Here is an 18,462-nt window from a genome sequence, read left to right as displayed (position 1 = left end):
TTAACTAATAATAAGAGTGCTTAGAAGATAGAAGCCTATCCAAACAATGGATAAGCTATTTGTCTTCTTAGCTGTTTATGCTCCATTTAAGCCAATGTTTTATTAGGTTAACCTCTGTTTGACCCAGTGGAGGGACAAGTTGTTTTCCTTGAGCTAGTCATTAGCTGAACCGTAACTGATATTCCCAAGGAGAAACTTCATTTAAGTTGAAAAAAAGAAAATCAATGAACAGATGACCTCAGGACTAACGAGCATGCTGAGTTCAGTCCCTTTCCATAATCCTTCCTTCCTTGAAGTCCAAGTAAAGAAAAAGAGAGGGATAGAAAGGGGGGAAGGGAAGCGTTTATCCACTTACCTGTGAGAACGCAATCCCAAAAGCCACTCCAGCTATGATTCCCATATTTGTCTCCATAAAACTGGTCACCAAGTCATAACAGCCCTGAAAAACAAAGATAATCATTCCTTGTATTGACCTTCCCTGCCATTAATGCATACATAGAAATTTCTCATTTAAAATGGACTTGGGCTAGACAATATTTTTGCTGTAATTTCCAACAATGTCACCTTTTTATTTAATAGCAATTCTGAGTGAATGATGGAAAGTGGTGGCAAAACCAGTTCTTTTTAAGAACTAATGCATTTCAGTACTTTTAAAAGCTAAATGTGATGTCGGACTCATTTTTATAGGTCTTATTGAAGTCAGTTTGTATTGTTTTAAATATATGAATATAGCTTTGACCTGAAACAAAATCACTAACAGTATATGGTGATGTTATAATACAATAGAGATATCAAAAACTAATAAGTGATGCTGATCTCCTAATACTCTGGATCTTTAATACCAGCATGCTTCAGGTGTCCAGTGAAGCATTCTGCTTGCCTTCACCTGTCAAAGGACACCAGGCAACGTATTGAATAGTATATAACTTGAGACCATATAACAAAGTTATCAAGGGTTTTGTATGAAGTTTCTTGGCTTGTTTACTCTTGGACATAAAATTCCCTGTCCTGATACCTAAACCCAATTTTCTCTCTCTAGCTCAGACCCTGACTCTATCAGATGACTTGCTTCCTCGTGCTTCAATTCACAGCCCACACTGGGGCCAGAAGATTCAGACACATTTCTGCCCTTCTCTTGAATGGGCTTTTTTGAGATGTCCCCCTCAGTATGCTAATTTTCACCAAGTTTCTGCCCTTACTTCCTTTACCCCACAAAAAAATAATTTGAAATTATTATAGTTCTCATAGTTTGTGGTGTCTAAATGAACCCAAACAAGTGATGCAAAACTTGAAGAAAAAAAAGGATAACATCTCTTTTTTCCTTCATTAGTAACCTATCTGCCCACACAATACAAAGTCACCTTTTCGTCCCTTTTGCCAATCTTCCTCAAATGACCAACGCCACTCTCAGTGTAAAGCCAGTTCCAAGGCATTTTATCTAATGGTATAACTTTATGCACTTTATCAGAAGTTGGAAAAAAACAGAAATAATAGTGAGTTCCTTTTCCCAGTATGGACTCCTGTCCTGTAAGATGGAATTGTCTCTGCATTCCCCCTCTGTCCACGCTCCCCTCACTTCAGCAAACACTTTAGGAACTCTTTACATCACTTCAGAGAATTAGATGCTTGTGAAAAATAACACCCAGTAGGAAAAAATTACGTCCTTTGTTAGAGACAGGCCATTCATGAACTAAATTGTATAATTTCTTTAGCCTCCTTTATAATATAAGAAAACATTTTATTGAATCCTAAGAGTAATGAGGGGGTAAACAAAATAGTAGCTGAGGACCAGCACAATTACAATTCAGTTCTGAAATGTTTAAGTGTACATATTAATCCTTAATTATGACTTGCTACAGTGTACAGTATGTCAGATTCAAGCTTCCTTATTTAACACATCAAGCAACTATAGCTGTGTGTGTCTTACATGTTATGAAATGAGATTAGACTTCTCAAACAGTGCTTTCATTGCGTCTGACATGACTTAATGTTCTCCCAGCTCTTCCGAAATCTGTTCTGTGCAGCAGCCTTCAAAAGATGCAACATCTAACAGCAATGGTAATTTGAGGGAGACAGAAGATATTGTTAAAAAAACATGAAAGGGAGATAGTTTTGATTACTCTCCTCATTTGAAGACTGTGTTTTCCCAAATCACATTCATCTGTTTCCTGAAGTGCATTGCATAAATACGGCTTAATTGCTCCGTCCTTGCTGTGCACACAGGCAGAGCGCAAGAAGCATCCAAGAGTTGCACATACAGGACAGAAGTATGTGGACCACTGTGTGTGCACATCTGGGTGCTGATTCAGAGGACAGAAGTGACAATTTAGCAATTATCCAATCATTCACTCCACGCATCTGTTCCTTTATCAAGATTTTAGAGAGAAGTAGTTCTTTAGATTTGTTGGCAGTGGGCTCTGAAGATTAAAAGCACTATTTGAACATCAATTAGCTAATCGTAATGACAGCTCTTAAAGTTAGGTATTAGTCCCATCTGAGATAAAGAAACAGACAGACAAAGTAAATGATTTACTCAAGGTCAATAAGCAAGTTAGTGGCAGAGGTGGCAAAGAAAATCTAGGAACGTTGTCTTTTAGTCCTGCACTTAGATCATTAGTTTAATCCTTTTTGGACAATTCATCATTTGTCCTCATAAACTGCTAATAATTAGATTAGCACATTGAGAACTTGTCTTACTGATAGTTTTGCAAGGTCCATCAAAAACATCTATTCCAAATATACTTATTTACAGGAATGGTAACAAGGGTCTTCCACAAAACACACATCTTTTCCTTTTTCTCCAACACACACAGAGGAAAGTGCCTATTTCCAAGCAAGGGGCTTGGGTCAGAGGCAAGGACATTTTGCTTCCTATTTGAGGAGAAAGCATAGGGCCACACAATATTTCCTTCTGCTTACTTTTTATTCTCATGCCCCTTTCAGAAACATCGCACCTTGCTCAAATGTTTGGGACAACTCCAAGACCTTGCAACTGCTCAACAGTAATCTTTACAACTTTTGATTATAAATGGCTATCTCAGAAAATGGGATACAATTTTTCAGATGTCTCAGAACATTCGAATTTTCCCTCTGCAATTTAATCAAGTAATTAAGTCAACTGCTTCCTGAGCGTTCCTCTTCTGTCAGGCAAGTTGTGCACTTGCAGGAAGAGATGCTTAGAAAAAGCATGGCTGGAAACGAGTTACAAGCCCTGGACTAGCACAAGCTCATTTATCCTTCAGTGTCCTCCTACCATCTAGCAAGCACCCTTTGCCACGAGGAACCCCCAAGGGGACACACATTTCTCTGTGCATGCAGAGCAAGCCTGGCACTCGGAGGAAACACCAGATCGGTGGTGGGAATGCAAATGGCACCTGCTTGGTTATGCAGCTGGGAAAGGTTCAGAGTGCACGACCATCCTGAACTGAAAAGGTGGGATGTGCTGGTAGAGGACCAGTCACACCAGAAAGCTTTCCTGCTGGGAAGGTGGGCAGAAGCAGCGGCTCAAGGTGGGCTGCCTAGGAGGGGCTTTGCCTGCAGCAGATGCTGGACATACTGCACATCCCCTAGATCCACCCTGTCCTGCCTCTCAACTCCTTTCCACTTCTATAAAAACAGAAAGTTACTATGAGGGCAAATGAATGCATCTTTTATACTCATGCCACACAGCAAGGTTACTTTACTGGTGGTGACTGTGAGTTTCTTAGCAGATGGATGTCACTAATGTTCCACATATATCTTCAACAAGTGGCTCTCATTAAGCTATTACAGAAAAAAGGCCTAGTGGAAAAGAATCCTCTAGGGTTTTTTTTGTTTCCTTTTTTTTTTTTTTTAAATACACGCTAGAAATGTTGTCCACTTGACTGGTTTTCAAAGGAAGGCATTTCAGGCTGTCCTCAGCCTCCAATCCAGCCTCCTGATTCACAGGTGACTGAGGTGAAAAAGACAGAGACAGAAGACAGAGAACCATTTCCATATTTCCCCTGTTAACTACTCAGGTCTTTTACTAATCTTTTTCATTCCAACTCTGAAAACAAAAACAGAAAGGAAAAGAATCCTTAAACCTGACTAAGCTACGATGCAACTCAGCATGGTGATTTGGCCACACCACCATTCATTTTACCAATAAACCGTCTGTTGCCTCTCTTGCAAATCTCAAGTGAGAAAGCAAGCATTGACGGTGCACTAGCACGTAAAGCAATAACTTGAGTTGTATTTCTGCAGTGTAGTGTCTGCTATATATGCTGCATTATTTTCTCTTTTTTCCTCCCTTTCTTTGTGTTTTCTGTATTTTTGTTCTCTGATTATTCCTTTTCTTCCTGTTTTCTCAATCTGCTTTCCCAACCCTATTCTGTTTTCCCAACCTGCTCCTTTGGTGACCCCGGGGAGGGGTCACTTTTGCTGTGCTATGCTTGAAGCTGCACACGTTTGAAGATCTTAAGAGTCACTGTAAAGGTACCAGCCAGCCACCATGTTTGCTGTCCATCACCTGTATTTTCTCTCTTTGGGACAACAGTTACGCTCTTGCACTTGTTTTTGAACACAAGCAAGAGTAAAACCTGTCCTTCCCTCCACCTCACTATGTCTTTGTCCTCAGCAAACCCCCACCACATCCAGCAGGAGAGAGCAGACAAGTGCTGACCAACCTAAGCCTCAAGGGCAGTCAAGTGTCTGGCCAGGACTGTCCCTCTGTGCAGTGCTGTACCCCAACCAACCTCTGCTGTGAGGAAGGGGAACAAATCCCCTCCTCATCAGAAATGTTGCTGCACCTGTTGTCATTTTAGAAAGGCCAATTTAAAGAATTTTAAAGCAAGTGGGGGCTAAAGCCCATCCTTACCATCATTTCAGCCCAATACACACGTTATCAACCAACTATTTCAAATGAAATGCAATTGTAAGCAGCCATATGCTCCACTGGCGTTCTGCATGGTTTCATAACAACCGGCCCTGGCACAATGTTACTGGTACCTTCTGGTTTACTTTAGTGGCAGCCACAGTCATGTTGCGCAGATCCTGAGTATTGCAGTCACTGGAGTTCATGCAACAGCTTGTAGGGATGCCGTGTTTGAAGAAGTAAGGGCTGGTGCTCCAGTTGGTGTAGCTCTGAATGCCGCAGCAGCTCAGCTACAAGGTATAAGAAGCAGATTTCAAACAAACCAACCAACCAGAATTAAAGCTAGTACAGAATTGCTACTGCCCACTTAATAAGCTCATAACCAAAATAAAGACAGGTCGTCTTCAGTTTTGAAAAGTAGATACCACCCCACACCCCATTTATCACAAAAGTATCAGGACTGTTATTTACAGAAGATGGGAGTAGATGACCTACTGAAAAAACAGTATTTTATGAGCAAAGGTATTTGTAACATTTTATAAAGTTCCAGCCAAAAAGCCATCTTTTTAAGTTGAAGGTCTGTTTGGTTCTTTTTCATTCGTTTGCTTCTTTTGCTTATTTATTTATTTATTTGATTAAAGGCTATTCTGGAAATTCAAGACAGAGCCCCACAATGCAGTAAAAAAAAAAAAATTACCTTAAAAACCCCAAAGCATTACATAGAATTACATGTAATGCAAACAGGGTTAAACTAGTACAAATTGCTAAGGTGAAGCAAGCCTCTCTACCTCATTGAAATAATTTCTAGGAAAATTCACTGAGCCATGAATAGAAGGAGACCATATGTTCATAAAGTGTGTCTATGAAATCAGCTGAAAAAATGTAAGTTGGGAAGGATGTTCTGCTCTAGATGCTAAACTAGAAGACAGTCACTCAGAGATATGGAATATGTGCTGAATTCTCTGCATGAAAAGGGCTTATAAATGCAGGTCCTGGAAAACCAGAGTTACAAATAAAATGAATGCTTTGCTATGACAGAAACACTGGACAGTTACTCAAAACTAGTTTAGTCAACTCCAAGGAATTAGAAATTCAGACTAAGGGTTAACATTAGGCAAACAGACAATTTGATGGCACAATATACTCAGTTTAGGTTAGCACAGTAATCTGTGAACCAGGAGAAGCCAGGTTAGAAGCATAGTTTCAAACATGCTGAGGGGCCCTGTAATTTCTAAAGAACATCTAAAGTCATCAATACAGTTACATTAAAATTTCAGCCATTTAGCAAGTTACAATCACATGAAAAGCAAATTGGCTCCTAGGATGTATTATGAGCTGAAGGGATAGCTTCTTGCTATGGTACAGTTTCCAGTGAGAATTTAAATGCAAATTTTATCACTCTGTGTTGTAGTTGGTGGACTTGGTCCCTCATGGTTGGCATCTCCAACTAGTTTGGCCATGCTGTGGCATTTGCTCGTGCCCTGTGCCCTTCTGAAAGGCAAGGTGACCCCCCAGTGCCCTGTCACTGCACCCCATGAGTCAGCAAGGCTCTTTCACTGAGTGGACAATCCATCCCTTCAGCACAGCCAGAGAACAACCTTCATCGCCAGCCTCAGCAGCACAGTTGTCCACTCCCTTTTGCTCTTGAGAAAATACACTCCTTCTCCCCTGAACTCACTAGGTCTCCTTCGCCAGCCCCTCATTATACTTGTGAAGAGAACTGCTGCAGTTTATTAATTATATAGTATGCTAGATTATAAACTCCTGTCTCACCCAGCTCAAATTGACAAATTCCCTTAAGAACGCGTTGTTCTTAAGGGATAAAACTGGCTCCTAAACCTAATTCAAGCTCTGGGACCAAGAACAAGCAAGTGATACTGGCCCTATCTTAATTAGATAGCTCGTTCATTAAAACTTAGGCATATCAGTTGAAACAGTTTTTGTTTAGATCGGTTTTGCCAGCCTCTAACTTTGCTTGCAATATAGAACTTGCAGATTGAGCCATCCACGTCATGTTCTGTGATCAAATCTGAATGTATGTTTTCTCTCTCTTTATTTATTAATTTTTAGTATTCAGTTTCAGACTTACACTTTCCTGTACGTTATCCACTGCATGGCTCCGCTCATCATTCTTGTTGTAATTCTGGATTGCTTCAGTGTACGTCCTAAGGAAAGTATCCTTGATCTATGAGGGCGAGGAAAAAAACAGCCCACGTGAGCAACAAAGACCATAACATCCAAAGCAGTTTCTGCAGAAAGTAAATGCATTTCTAAACCTAACAAGGCACACAAAGTAGCCCTTTCCACTCATTTTAAAGCGTGTTTTCAGAGCTGGCAGAGCTTCTTGTTAACCGTAAGGATTCACTCATGACGTTTTTCAAATGGGGTTTGTTGGACATAGAAAGAAAACTACCCCAGAAAACTGCTCCGTTTTAAAAAACAGAATATGACTTAATCTATAAGAAAGACATCCTTTGCTGCTTTTTCCCCAGACACCTTGTTCCAGCACAAAGTCTGAAGGAGGCTGCTTGCTCCTTTCAGTTCATGGATGCCTGGTGGGAGCTGAAGCTTGTGCAGATTCCTTGGTGACAGAAGCCAGTGGTATCCAAATAAGACATGAACCCCCCGACCAGGCGGCAGCCCTTATCTCCAGCACCAAAGGCATTTGGGTAAGGAACAAGAGGTGTCTCAACTGTAGAAGGTCAGGGACATTACCAGGAAAGGCACTTTGACTGGGTGGTAAAGGGTAGCAGATGATTTGGGCAACCCACATGGCTGTGACCTTCAGAAGAGACCACCTCTCCAAAAAGGGAGCAGCAGCCTCATGCTGAGGATGCCACAGGTTCGGCCAGGTGAAATGTCAATCCTCAGTAGACAGACAGGCATTTTAGGGTCAAATTAAAAACTGTTCACCACTTGGAAGGGTAGACACCAGAAAAGCCTATAGCAAGGGAAATCTCATGTCAAAAGAGGAAATCAGGAAACCAGCTAATAAAAAGAGAAGAGACAAGAAGTGTCTCTGGAGCTGTCCTGGTTCAGCATTAATGGCATGTAGGTTCATGGACTTAGTGGCAGAGACAGACCTGATTACAGTGGATAAAGCAGAAGTGCTACTACAAATCTAACCCATCATGCTTTTAATAAGCTTCTTCCTGTTCCAGTTTCCCACCTCGCTCTATTTGTAATCTCTCCTTATTCTCCAGATAGAAACAAAATCCCATCCCACACCCTCCCAGCCCAAAAAAGAAAAAAAAATTACAAAACATTGAGTCTGATGAAGCAGTGCTCTCTGCCTTATATAAACAAGCACTTGCCTGGCTGAAGAAGCTGTGTTTAAGAAAAGTATTTAATCTATTTTGCAGCCCTCAGCACATGTAAAAGAGTAAAGAAGATCTTACATGATGGACACAGAAAAAAACGATAGCTCCAGAATAAATTATCAGGCAGCTGAGGCCAAGAGCTTTGGCTAAATCCCTTCATTTGGAATCGCATCAGTTTTTAAGAGCTGTATATGTTATTGTTGCACATCGGCTGCATCCCTGGAGATGCGTTTGGAGTCGCCGAGCTCAGCGACCTACACATTCGCCACGCTCCAGAGAACTTCGCAGCAGCTCCTGCCCAGGGAGGCACTGCCAAGTGCAAACTCAGCACATTTCCACCTACCTCGTGACGAAACACAAACCCTGAAATGCCAGCCACTAGCTCAGCCAGGAACACCAGGGACAAGAACATGGCATACTGAAAAGGAAGGAAGCAAGAGGAGTCAGAATGTGACAGGCTTTTGTCTCAGCACAGATGCTGCTCAGGTATCACATAATATTTAACTTTCTGCCCTAGACACCCTTTAAAGATGTTAATAAACCATAGGTTATAGCCTGAATACATGTTTATACAGCTCACAAATGATACGTACTGCCCAAGTACTGGCTTTTCTGAGATTTTTGTTCCCACATTTCTTAGTGTTCTCATGTAAATGAAAACACACTCACATGCCAGAGATGAATCCAAGTCAATCAGGTTTTGATCTTGCCATTAGCAATACAGACCATTTAGTTTGCATGGCACTCTGCTAAACTAAATAAGCTTCTCCAGGTGTTTTGATTTGTATTTATCTCACTGCTAGACTGGGATTTGCTGCCCGATTCCTGAAGTTTCTGCAATGAATGAACTGAACCACTGACTTCACTGGAAATACTCTCATGGTAATACCGGACAGATGCCTCAAATACTTTGCTGAGCCAAGGCCTGTGTTTGGCTTTAGAAGCAGCATTTAGATCCAGATCTAAATAAACCTTGAAAACAGTGCGTTCAGTGTGGACACTCACAAACTGTTAAAAATACATCTAAGCAGAAATAAAGAAGGTAAAGAAAAAAATGCAAAGCGAAATGGTAAAATTTGAAGTTGGGGCTTTATCTACTGGAAGGAAAATTATCTTTTTTCTCCATGTGATAAATAGCAATTAATTAAAAAAGGAAACATTTTAAATTAAATAAAGTCCTCGCAGGATCTGGAAAAAGGGAAATTTATTTTTAATGGAAAGTTGCTGGGGAAGGGAGGACAACACCGAAGAGAGAAGTAGAAAAATCATTCTCTCCAGTTAATGCAGCTGTCAAATCACTGCCTGTATTCTGTTCAGGAAAGACAGAAAGTCTTGAAATATTTCTTGGGTGTACAATGAAAATAAAACTATGTGCTTGGAACAGCACATGCCACTGTAAGTGGCATACTTTTAAAAAAAGTTACATGACTTATGAAGAAACTACCAGAGCCTGATTTCCTATGGATTTATATAGTTATTTACCTATATCCCTTTCTTATCTGGATTGCAGTAACTCCAACAAGCCTCTACACGTGCCCTGACAGCACATGGCAGCAAGAGACAGCAGTGGTGCACCTATGACAGCACCAGGTAGATAGCGACTGGCCACCAGCACACACCTGCTGACCGATCTGCAGCTGCTGCCTCTCCCCTACTGTGCCATCAACTGAGGAAACTAACTCTCTTTAAGACATCCTTTCTAAAAGTCCAGTTCAAACTGGAGAATTGTCCCATCTCCTTAGAAAATCAGCCCCCAGATACTGTAGCAGGAGACACACTGTACTGTCAAGCCCTTTTCCACTATCTCAGTGCATTGCAAGTGCTATTTCCACCCTTCAGATCATTGGACATGTACGATTTTGCTCCTGAATATTCCTAGAAACACCATTTATCATTTAGGTTTGCTTAACGCATAGTTGCTTTGCCTTTTAAGGTGGGCTGGAAAACTCAGAACAGAGAAACTTATAGGGAGAGATGTTAAACTGGACTGAGAGACAGCTGCTGTGCCCCTGCTTAGTGTACCTTGCGTTCACACTGCTTTTGAGATTAGGACAAACATACCATAGAGAGCTCTGCCTTCTGGGGCTGACTTGTTTTATTCTAGTGAACATCAGGAGAAAAAGAAAGGCTGGTGTGCTTTTAGAAGGTACCAACTATTTATTTCCATAGATTTCACATCAGAGCATTAAAATTATCCCTGTAAAATACAGTTCAAATGAATTACACATTTATGATGCTTTGGATATTTTTAAGATTGAAAATATACCTATCTATCTAGCTCATAGAAAAACAGAATGATTGTATAATCACTCACAGAGTAATTCACCGGCAGCATTTCACCCTGCACTCAACCACACATGGGCCTGCACACTGTGCAGTAGCAAAATTCATTCATACTCAATCAACAACTGGTTTTGGCAAGGATTTTTTTCCCCTTCTTTGTCCAAAAGGCACACGTGTTGAACATTAAGATCAATAAAATCTAGCTTATGTGCCTAAAAAACCACATTAACATCTGGTGAAGCTTGGCAGGGGGTGGGGGGAATCCCAATACATCAGAAAAACCTCCTCCCCTCTTGCTCAAGGCACTTTGGCACGCTTACCAGTTTCAGCATCCATGGGCTGCCACGACAAGTGGCAAAGCAGCCAAAAAGCCCGAAGACAATGATTGTGGTACCCGTCCCGATGAGCACGTAGGGGGCATTGGTGGAATTCTCAGCAATGAGAGAGATGTACGTGCCAAGGGTGAGCTTGCCCCAAACGCCGACTGCGAGAAGGATAACGCCTGTGATCTGCAAAAGCAAGAGGAGAAAGCTGTCAGGAGCTACCACAGAAGGCATCTGAATTCAATACACATCTGAAGTGATTCATTATTGCTGTTGTGTTGGCAGAAGGAAGCCTCAAGACTCTTACTAATTCCAGAGGGACGGACAGAGAAAATTAATTTCCAGAATCTGGAGATGTTTCGTTAAGACTGCCACTGGAGGACAAACATCTAGGACTAATCATCGCAGAGCCGATGATTGCCAAGGGAGGATGCAGTGTGCCGCCTGCAGGAACAGGCTCTCTGCTCCTGCAGCACACTGAGAGAGGTGGCAACTCCACTAGTCTTACCAAACTCCAACAATAACCACAGACACCTCCTGCCTCCTGAGTTTTACCACAAAAACTGCCTGAGCCACAAAAACCTGCTGCCTGACATCCTGTCCTTCTTAATGCTAAAGTTTCAGGAACACAAGCATCCCCTGCAGTGCATCACTCTGGCAAGTGTATAGCCTGACTCCCCAGGCTATACAGCAAGCAAGCCCCAGGCTGTGGAGAGGCTTTCCCCCTGACACAGGGTGGGAGGACACCAGTGGGACCTGGAAGCACCCAGCCTCTTGCCTGAGACCTGCAAGCAGACGCCACCATGCCACAGGGCACCCAGGACATGTGGGCTGCCCTCTCCAGCAGGGATGTGGGGGATGCCTATAGTGTGCTGTACCCCAACGTCGAGCAGTGGCCACAGCCGGGATGATTCCTGAACCATCTGCTGATGGCTCACCCCATGCTGACCGATGCTGCTTCAAAACCGTACACACGTTAACTCATTCCCACGGCGAAAACAAAGGTAGGACATGAAGGGCCAGTCCGGAGTGCCAGCTCTGCAGATGCTTCGTGAATTCCCCCAAAACTTCTTACTAGCTCCTCTAAGCCACTGTCAAGGGGCAGGAGTAGAATAAATGTCCTGACAGTGTTCTTCTGTTCACTTTCCAAGTTTTCTGTTGTGAATCACAGTATCACAGAATGTTAGGGATTGGAAGGGACCTCAAAAGATCATCCAGTCCAATCCCCCTGGCGGAGCAGGAACACCTAGATGAGGCTACACAGGAATGTGAACATCTTTATACTGCTGTGAAATCCTGAAATTCAACACTATTACATAAGGCTTGCTCCGCAGCTGTTCAGGGAGGGGATCCTTGTTCACAGGTATGTTGCCCCTAAAAATCCCAGCTGAGCTATGTTGTAAGATCTTTCAGCTACTTTTCATACAGGTTGATGTCAATTAATTCAGGGAAAACCTGCTCAAAGGAAAAAACAAAAGCAGCTTTTTGGCTTTTTTTTACCTAGGCTGGTCTGGTTCAAAAGGGACTATGGAGGCTGCATCTCCATCACTGCCTTTCCACTGCGCCCTTTCCAGCATCCTGCTGCTCAGCACCAGCAGGCAAAGGAGCCTGTCCTCGGCTCAACCTGCATCTGCAGCAGCCGCAGCAAGAGCTGCTCTGGTGCAGCATTTCTCCCTCTCTGGAGAGGGAATTGTATTCAGCAGAGCTGCTCAATAATCAGAGCCACATAAGGAAAATGCCAGGAGGAGTGAGGATACAAAATAGATGCTCTGAAGCAAGATACAGGGGAAGGATTGCAGAGGAAGAGAAGAAACCAAAAGAAGAGAGAATAAAGAGGGGAGACACAGACAGACAAAAGCAAATTAACATGTCCTCAGAGATCGGAGATCCTTTTTATACCAGAGGGAAAACAATCTCACCTGGCAATTTAGACACTTCCTAGCTCATCCCCTTCCTCCCCCCATGCTTCCCAGAGCTGCAGGGAAGATGTGCCCCCACCTGGCTCCCACGCAGAGCACATCGGGCACAGCACTGCCAGGGAAACCCACACACAGAATCACAGAATGTTAGGGATTGGAAGGGACCTCAAAGATCATCTAGTTCAATCCCCCTGCCAGAGCAGGAACACTTAGATGAGGCTACATAGGAACCATGTCCCTCTGTCTCCCCGAGCCCCCAGTGCTCCCCCTGAACGGCTGAGGCAGGCGTCAGCATTTCTGTCACACCTTCAGGACAGGATTAGCAGGGATTTCTGCTCTCCTGCCCACAGTGGTGATAGGAATAAATCCAGCTCCTGTCCATCTTTCAGTGCAACTCTGCGAAAAGTGCCGATTCCTTGCTCTTGTACCCCACCAACTAACAGCAGAGTGTCAAAACAAAAATAATCACCAAGTAGCTTACCTACCCACAGGCACCAAACGCCTCCGCTGAGTTGGGTGCCATCCACACACAACACCGTCTTCACTTCTCTCCCCCTTCTCCCTAACAAAAGCTTTTTCAGAGGGTGCAGATTAATCAGTAAAGTCCAAAAGCGAGCTGTGGGGGACTCGGAAATCCACAGAACAACTTTTGGTTTCTCGCCTCCAGTTCGACAAAGGGCTGGTTTCTGTGCCTGAGCTGCTGAAAGTTTTACCACTGTCCCCAGGGAGATGTAAAAGCAGCATTCACTGCCAAAATGAACAAGCAGCTTCACATTTGAAAGAGAACTCAAGCCTTGTAATAAAAAGCATTTTTAGATAGCTGTTTGAAACAATTACTAACCCTTTACTATGCGTTTTAAGAGTTTGTTTTCCCCCTGTCTCAGGGGGGCCTATCCAATTTATGGTAGACACAGACTTTGGAAAAAAGAAGCAAAGCCTCTTGGTGGCTCATTCCCCTTCCATGTCTTAATAGAGCCCTGATTCACAAGTGTTCAAGGAAATCCCACAGTTTGTGGTGAAGGCGTAAACCCCCAGCGAGCCTGGCACTGTGCAGAGGGATGGGACGTTTCCACAAAGACACGCTGCAGTTGCACAGTGGGTTGCAGCAGCACCAGCTGGAATTTCGCTTGTGAAGAAGAAAAAACAGAAGACTTCCCTGAAAATCTCTTAGCGACCTTTATTTAACAGGGCACGAGCAGCGGTTTGACTAATGCCCACCTCCACTCAAAGGCAAACCTTATTTCCTTACACGTTTTAACCCTACCTCTCTGCTACATCACACTATCAAGGGAGCAATCAATGTACCAGCCTCTTGTTTGGTTTGTTTTTTAGGTTTGTTTTCTTTAAAAGTGAGAGGGACAAGGGCAGACAGAAGACCAGGATAGTGCTGTCCTGAAAACAAGGCAGCAGAAATACACACCGCTCCCGCCACTCACCATCACTGCACTTGCCTTTACTTCTCTGCCCAAAAGGCTGTGGAAATGAGCCCTGTGCGGTGGTATCTGATTAAAGAAGCAACTCCTTCATTTGACCTGAAACCACCATGCCAGCCTAATTCTGTGTCCAGCAAGACCTGGGGGTCAGGCCCAACAGGTTCAAGAGCTGGGTGATCTGGGTCCATCTGCATCTGACAGGTCTAAAGGAATCTCAGAGAACCTCCTGCAACTCACAGTCTCTACCCAATCTTTCCCACTCCCCACTGTAATGTTTCCATTCAGACCATTATCATACATTTCAGTGGCATGATGGAAAATGATTAGGAAATAATCAAGATAAACAGTGGCAGATAGATATATGGATATGATCAATACATCTTCTCCTGGAGACATACAAAATGTTTCAGATATCCCGACACAGAGGAGATCCACCACAAGCCTTGACTTTTAGAGTCCCCCTGAGCCAAGATTCATCATCCAGAGCAGCTTTACTTATAAATAACTGCAAAAGCCAGCACACACAGAGCAAGAGAGCAGCAGTCCTGCTCCATCGGTGGATTTCTTCAGCAGAACCTGGCCTTCAAGTGGCCCTTCAAGGAATTAAGATTTGTCCTGGAATTGAATGAGAACCACAGCCTGTGCTAAAAGGTTTGCAAAACCCCACTCCAGATCCTCAGCAGACACAGAAGAAATGAACTGGCAGCTGCAGAGCCTACCATGCCCCAAATGATACATCTGGAGTGGCACAGAAAAACAACCGTTAGCAAAGGGGGAAAAAAAAAAAAGGCAACTAAAGGAGAGATCCTGCCCAAACATAAGGAGCTGTGGGAGAACCATCAGTAGCTGCTCTTTGGAGGGCTGGGACTCCACTCCCCACACAGCACCTGTCAGGCAGAAGGGTCAGAGTGGCTTCACTGAGTCTCTACCCCATTTTATACCACACCAGCTGTGTCAAGCATGATGTGATGAAGGCAAACCTGGCCTTCACCACCTCCCTCAAGCACCTCTGACTTTGTGAGTTGTTGGTTTTGTTTTGTTTGCTTGTTTCAAGCTCAGAGTCTGAAAATGCATAAGGGCAGCCGATCAGAGGAAGGATGCAGAGGGAAGGGATATCTAGATAGCTCAGCCATTTTCAATACATACCAGCTGTTATGTACCACTCCATCCCCTTGCCCAGCCACTAATGGTAATTCTGCCTCCTTGATGCAGTGCCAGGCAGGAGCCCTGGGCAGGCAGCACACTGCTGCCCTTGCTGCAGGGTTAATAAAGCGCATGGAGCAACTTCCAGGGCTGGGTTGGCAGCACTCAGGCTCACAGATACATCAGGGGCACTTTGCTCACTCTCCACCATTGCTGGGACCCCCAACATGGACACCTGCCCTCCCAAAGCAGATCTCTGACTGCCCCCTTCATCACAATGTTGGGTCTCACAGGTGATGGCTGGCCTGAGGTGGAGCTGCCTACACCACACACAGATAGAGACAGGCTGATAAAACCCCAATATACCACATTTCAAGTCCTGTCATAAACACACCTACTGCTTTGATTCAGCAAAGTGCTCTGAAGTTTTCTTTGGACTTTATACAAACCTTGGTTTACATTGTAGTAGCCCACCCACACCTGGATAAAACAGCTGAAGCATGCACCCATCCCCAAACAGATGGCATCCTAAGAGAGACATCTGTGCCAGGAGCGAGGGCAGGCCTGGTTTGTCCTGCTGCCATAACAAGCCTCCAGAAATTCGGACTGGTTTCAAGTCCATGAAAGGAGCTTGCAAGTTGGTTTTTGTCAGTTCTTTTTAATGCTTTCAAACTTCCTGTCTCTCATGCTATTTTGATGGATGCTCCTTTTCTGCACATGTTTCCAGGTAAAAGTGCTTCTTATGAGGGGTGGCTGAGGGAACAGGGGCTGTTCAGCCTGGCTGAGGGGAGGCCTTCTTGCTGTCTACAACTACCTGAAAGGAGGTTGTAGCATGGAGGGTGTTGGTCTCTTCTCCCAAGTAGCAAGTGATAGGTAGAGACGAAATGGCCTCAAGTTGCACCAGGAGAGGTTCAGATTGGATATTAGGAAAAATTTCTTCACAAAAAGGGTTGTCAAGCACTGGAACAGGCTGCCCACAGAAGCGGTGGAGTCACCATCCCTGAAGGTGTTTAAAAGATGTGTAGATGTGGTACCCAGTGACGTGGTTTAGTGACAGTAATAGGTTAATGGTTGGACTCAATGATCTTGAGGGTCTTTTCCAACCAAAATGATTCTATGATTTTGCCTCCTGATGTACGGCACTGTCCTTCCAGCCTCACGTGTGACTGCTCTCAGGAGAACCCCAAGCCTCAGAGTCCACCCAGCAAGGAAATGTCCTCATCCCTGACACCACCCACAGCATCTCCTGCTAGCAGCCACCAACAAAGAAGCCCCACTAGATCAAGCACGACAGCTCTCTTCTGCTGGCCCCCCAGTTGGGAGAAGTTACTGTCAGTCTCAGCAGAGCACAGGTGTGGAAGTTACTGATACCTGCCACAGGCTTTTGGGCTGAGACATGCCAAAGAAAGAAGCTGGGAAAATTAAGACACCATTACTGCACCAGTCTTTCAAGACCAGCATTCCTGAATCACTATTTTTTGGGGGACCAGAAAAGGAAAAAAAAAGAACACCCTGCAACTTCTGATTCTCTTCTGTGCTCTTTTTTTTCCAGCCCTCAACATTATGAGAAAGCTATTTCATCCTGGATTTCATCGAAGGTAGATCATGACTTCCTTACAAAAACTCACCGCAGTGGAAGCCCCTAGTCTCATGTTTCCTCAGCCCAGAAATGTGAGATGTAGCATCCAATAAAACATTATTAGGCCTGACCTTCATTTAGGTCAAGCATTTTAAAGGTTAAAAAAAAAAAGCAAAAAACCCACAAGTAGGAGATATCTAAGTAGGACAAGGACTGTAAAGACTACACACAATGAGAAATTGCATTGTTTAGCACTAGTAGGTCTCATGTTTCATTGCTTGTGAGCTCAGGATCAGCAAACACACCCCAGAAACTTTCCACTGATGTGATGGCAGGAAATGAAGCAGGTAGGCCACCTGGTCTTTTTCTAAGAAAAACTCCACTGAAATCAAGACATTACCATTGAGTTTTTTAATCTAAATGAATTGTCATGTTCTGCCTTAAAAAAAAATAATACTCTTGAAAAAAAAAAAATCCAACCAGCACTACCCCTTGCTTTGGCCATATACATCATGCCCAAACCTCACTGCCTTCCCAACCACCGTTATATTCCCCTTCTCCTTCCCAGCTAACATCTCTGTGTATCTCACATTTACTCTGCGTATTGCATATTTACTAACGCATCTAAATGAATTGGGGATTGTCAATAGGACAGCAAGACTGCACAAGGACCAACAAAGCATCTCTCCTTGCCTTGTCCTGTCTCTTCTCAAGCATGATGTCCCACCGGTCACTGATTTCAGTGAAACAGAGATACTCTTCAGCACTAGTACACATATTTCCAATGTTATCTGCAGCATTGTCCCCATTTCTGGAAGTGACTGGATGTGGTAAAAAAGCTAACAGGCAGGCAGAAATACGACTGAACGAGTGTCAGGTCTAACTTCACTTGTCCAGTGAACAATCTGCTTTTAAGAGACACACAAGCAAAGATATGGCCAACCTCATTAATACAAGCACATGTGCTGGCACCGGGGAAAGTGATATTCTGGCAATGCTGGGCATTTCTGAAATTAGAACTAGCACACTCACTTTCTTAATTAAAGGGCAACACAAAAATACCTAAGCATACTTATTTTAATAGTGGCAGGACAAAGATAAAACTATCAACCCCTCTTTCTGGGTAACAGAGAGGGAATATGTAAATAAGAGGATTCAGAGAATAACTTTGAAAAGTACGCTATCTTTAATTCTGTCAGAATTAGGCAGGGAAACACTGTGTACTCCTTTCAACTGAACGCATGCTGCATCCTAATTGAGTCCGCTGTCTTCATACCCCAGATCTCACAGAACATTGGTAGCATGGTATAATGAGAACTGCTGCCTCAAACTGAGGTAGGAGATAGGAAAGCTGCCACATCACATGTCCATAGAGATTCAAGAGGCCCAAATGCAGAGGCACTAATTTATACACAGGGCTTCCATATGGAACATTTAAAGTTTATCATTTACAGAGGTGAAGATAAATGTGCAGCAGTAATCGCTAGTTTATTTGTCTACATAATTCATGTCCTCCTGTTCATTACAGATGTCAGCTATTTTCCTTCCTAAACTCTGGCAAAATAAGATTTGGAGGTCAATCCTGGCTGATACTGAGCACACAGCAATCCCTCCTACTTCCAAAAGCA

General features: G+C 43.5%; 1 protein-coding gene across 1 annotated transcript in view; it reads right to left on the bottom strand.

Moving 5' to 3' along the window:
* The window catches only part of TSPAN7 (tetraspanin 7), a 105,151-nt gene that overhangs the window by 11,173 nt on the left and 75,516 nt on the right, over positions 1–18,462 (bottom strand). The window contains exons 2-6 of the mRNA XM_082043471.1: positions 10,758–10,946; positions 8,498–8,572; positions 6,924–7,019; positions 4,969–5,124; positions 356–439 (exon numbers count right to left, since the gene is read on the bottom strand). Coding sequence (XP_081899597.1) covers positions 356–439; positions 4,969–5,124; positions 6,924–7,019; positions 8,498–8,572; positions 10,758–10,946 — 600 coding nt within the window. The remainder of the gene's footprint in view (positions 1–355; positions 440–4,968; positions 5,125–6,923; positions 7,020–8,497; positions 8,573–10,757; positions 10,947–18,462) is intronic.

This window comes from Streptopelia decaocto (genome assembly GCF_964273445.1).
Source record: "Streptopelia decaocto genome assembly, chromosome: 1".
Lineage (NCBI taxonomy): Eukaryota > Metazoa > Chordata > Aves > Columbiformes > Columbidae > Streptopelia > Streptopelia decaocto.
Note: the sequence above shows the minus strand (reverse complement) of the source record. Positions and strands in the feature narration are given on the sequence as shown.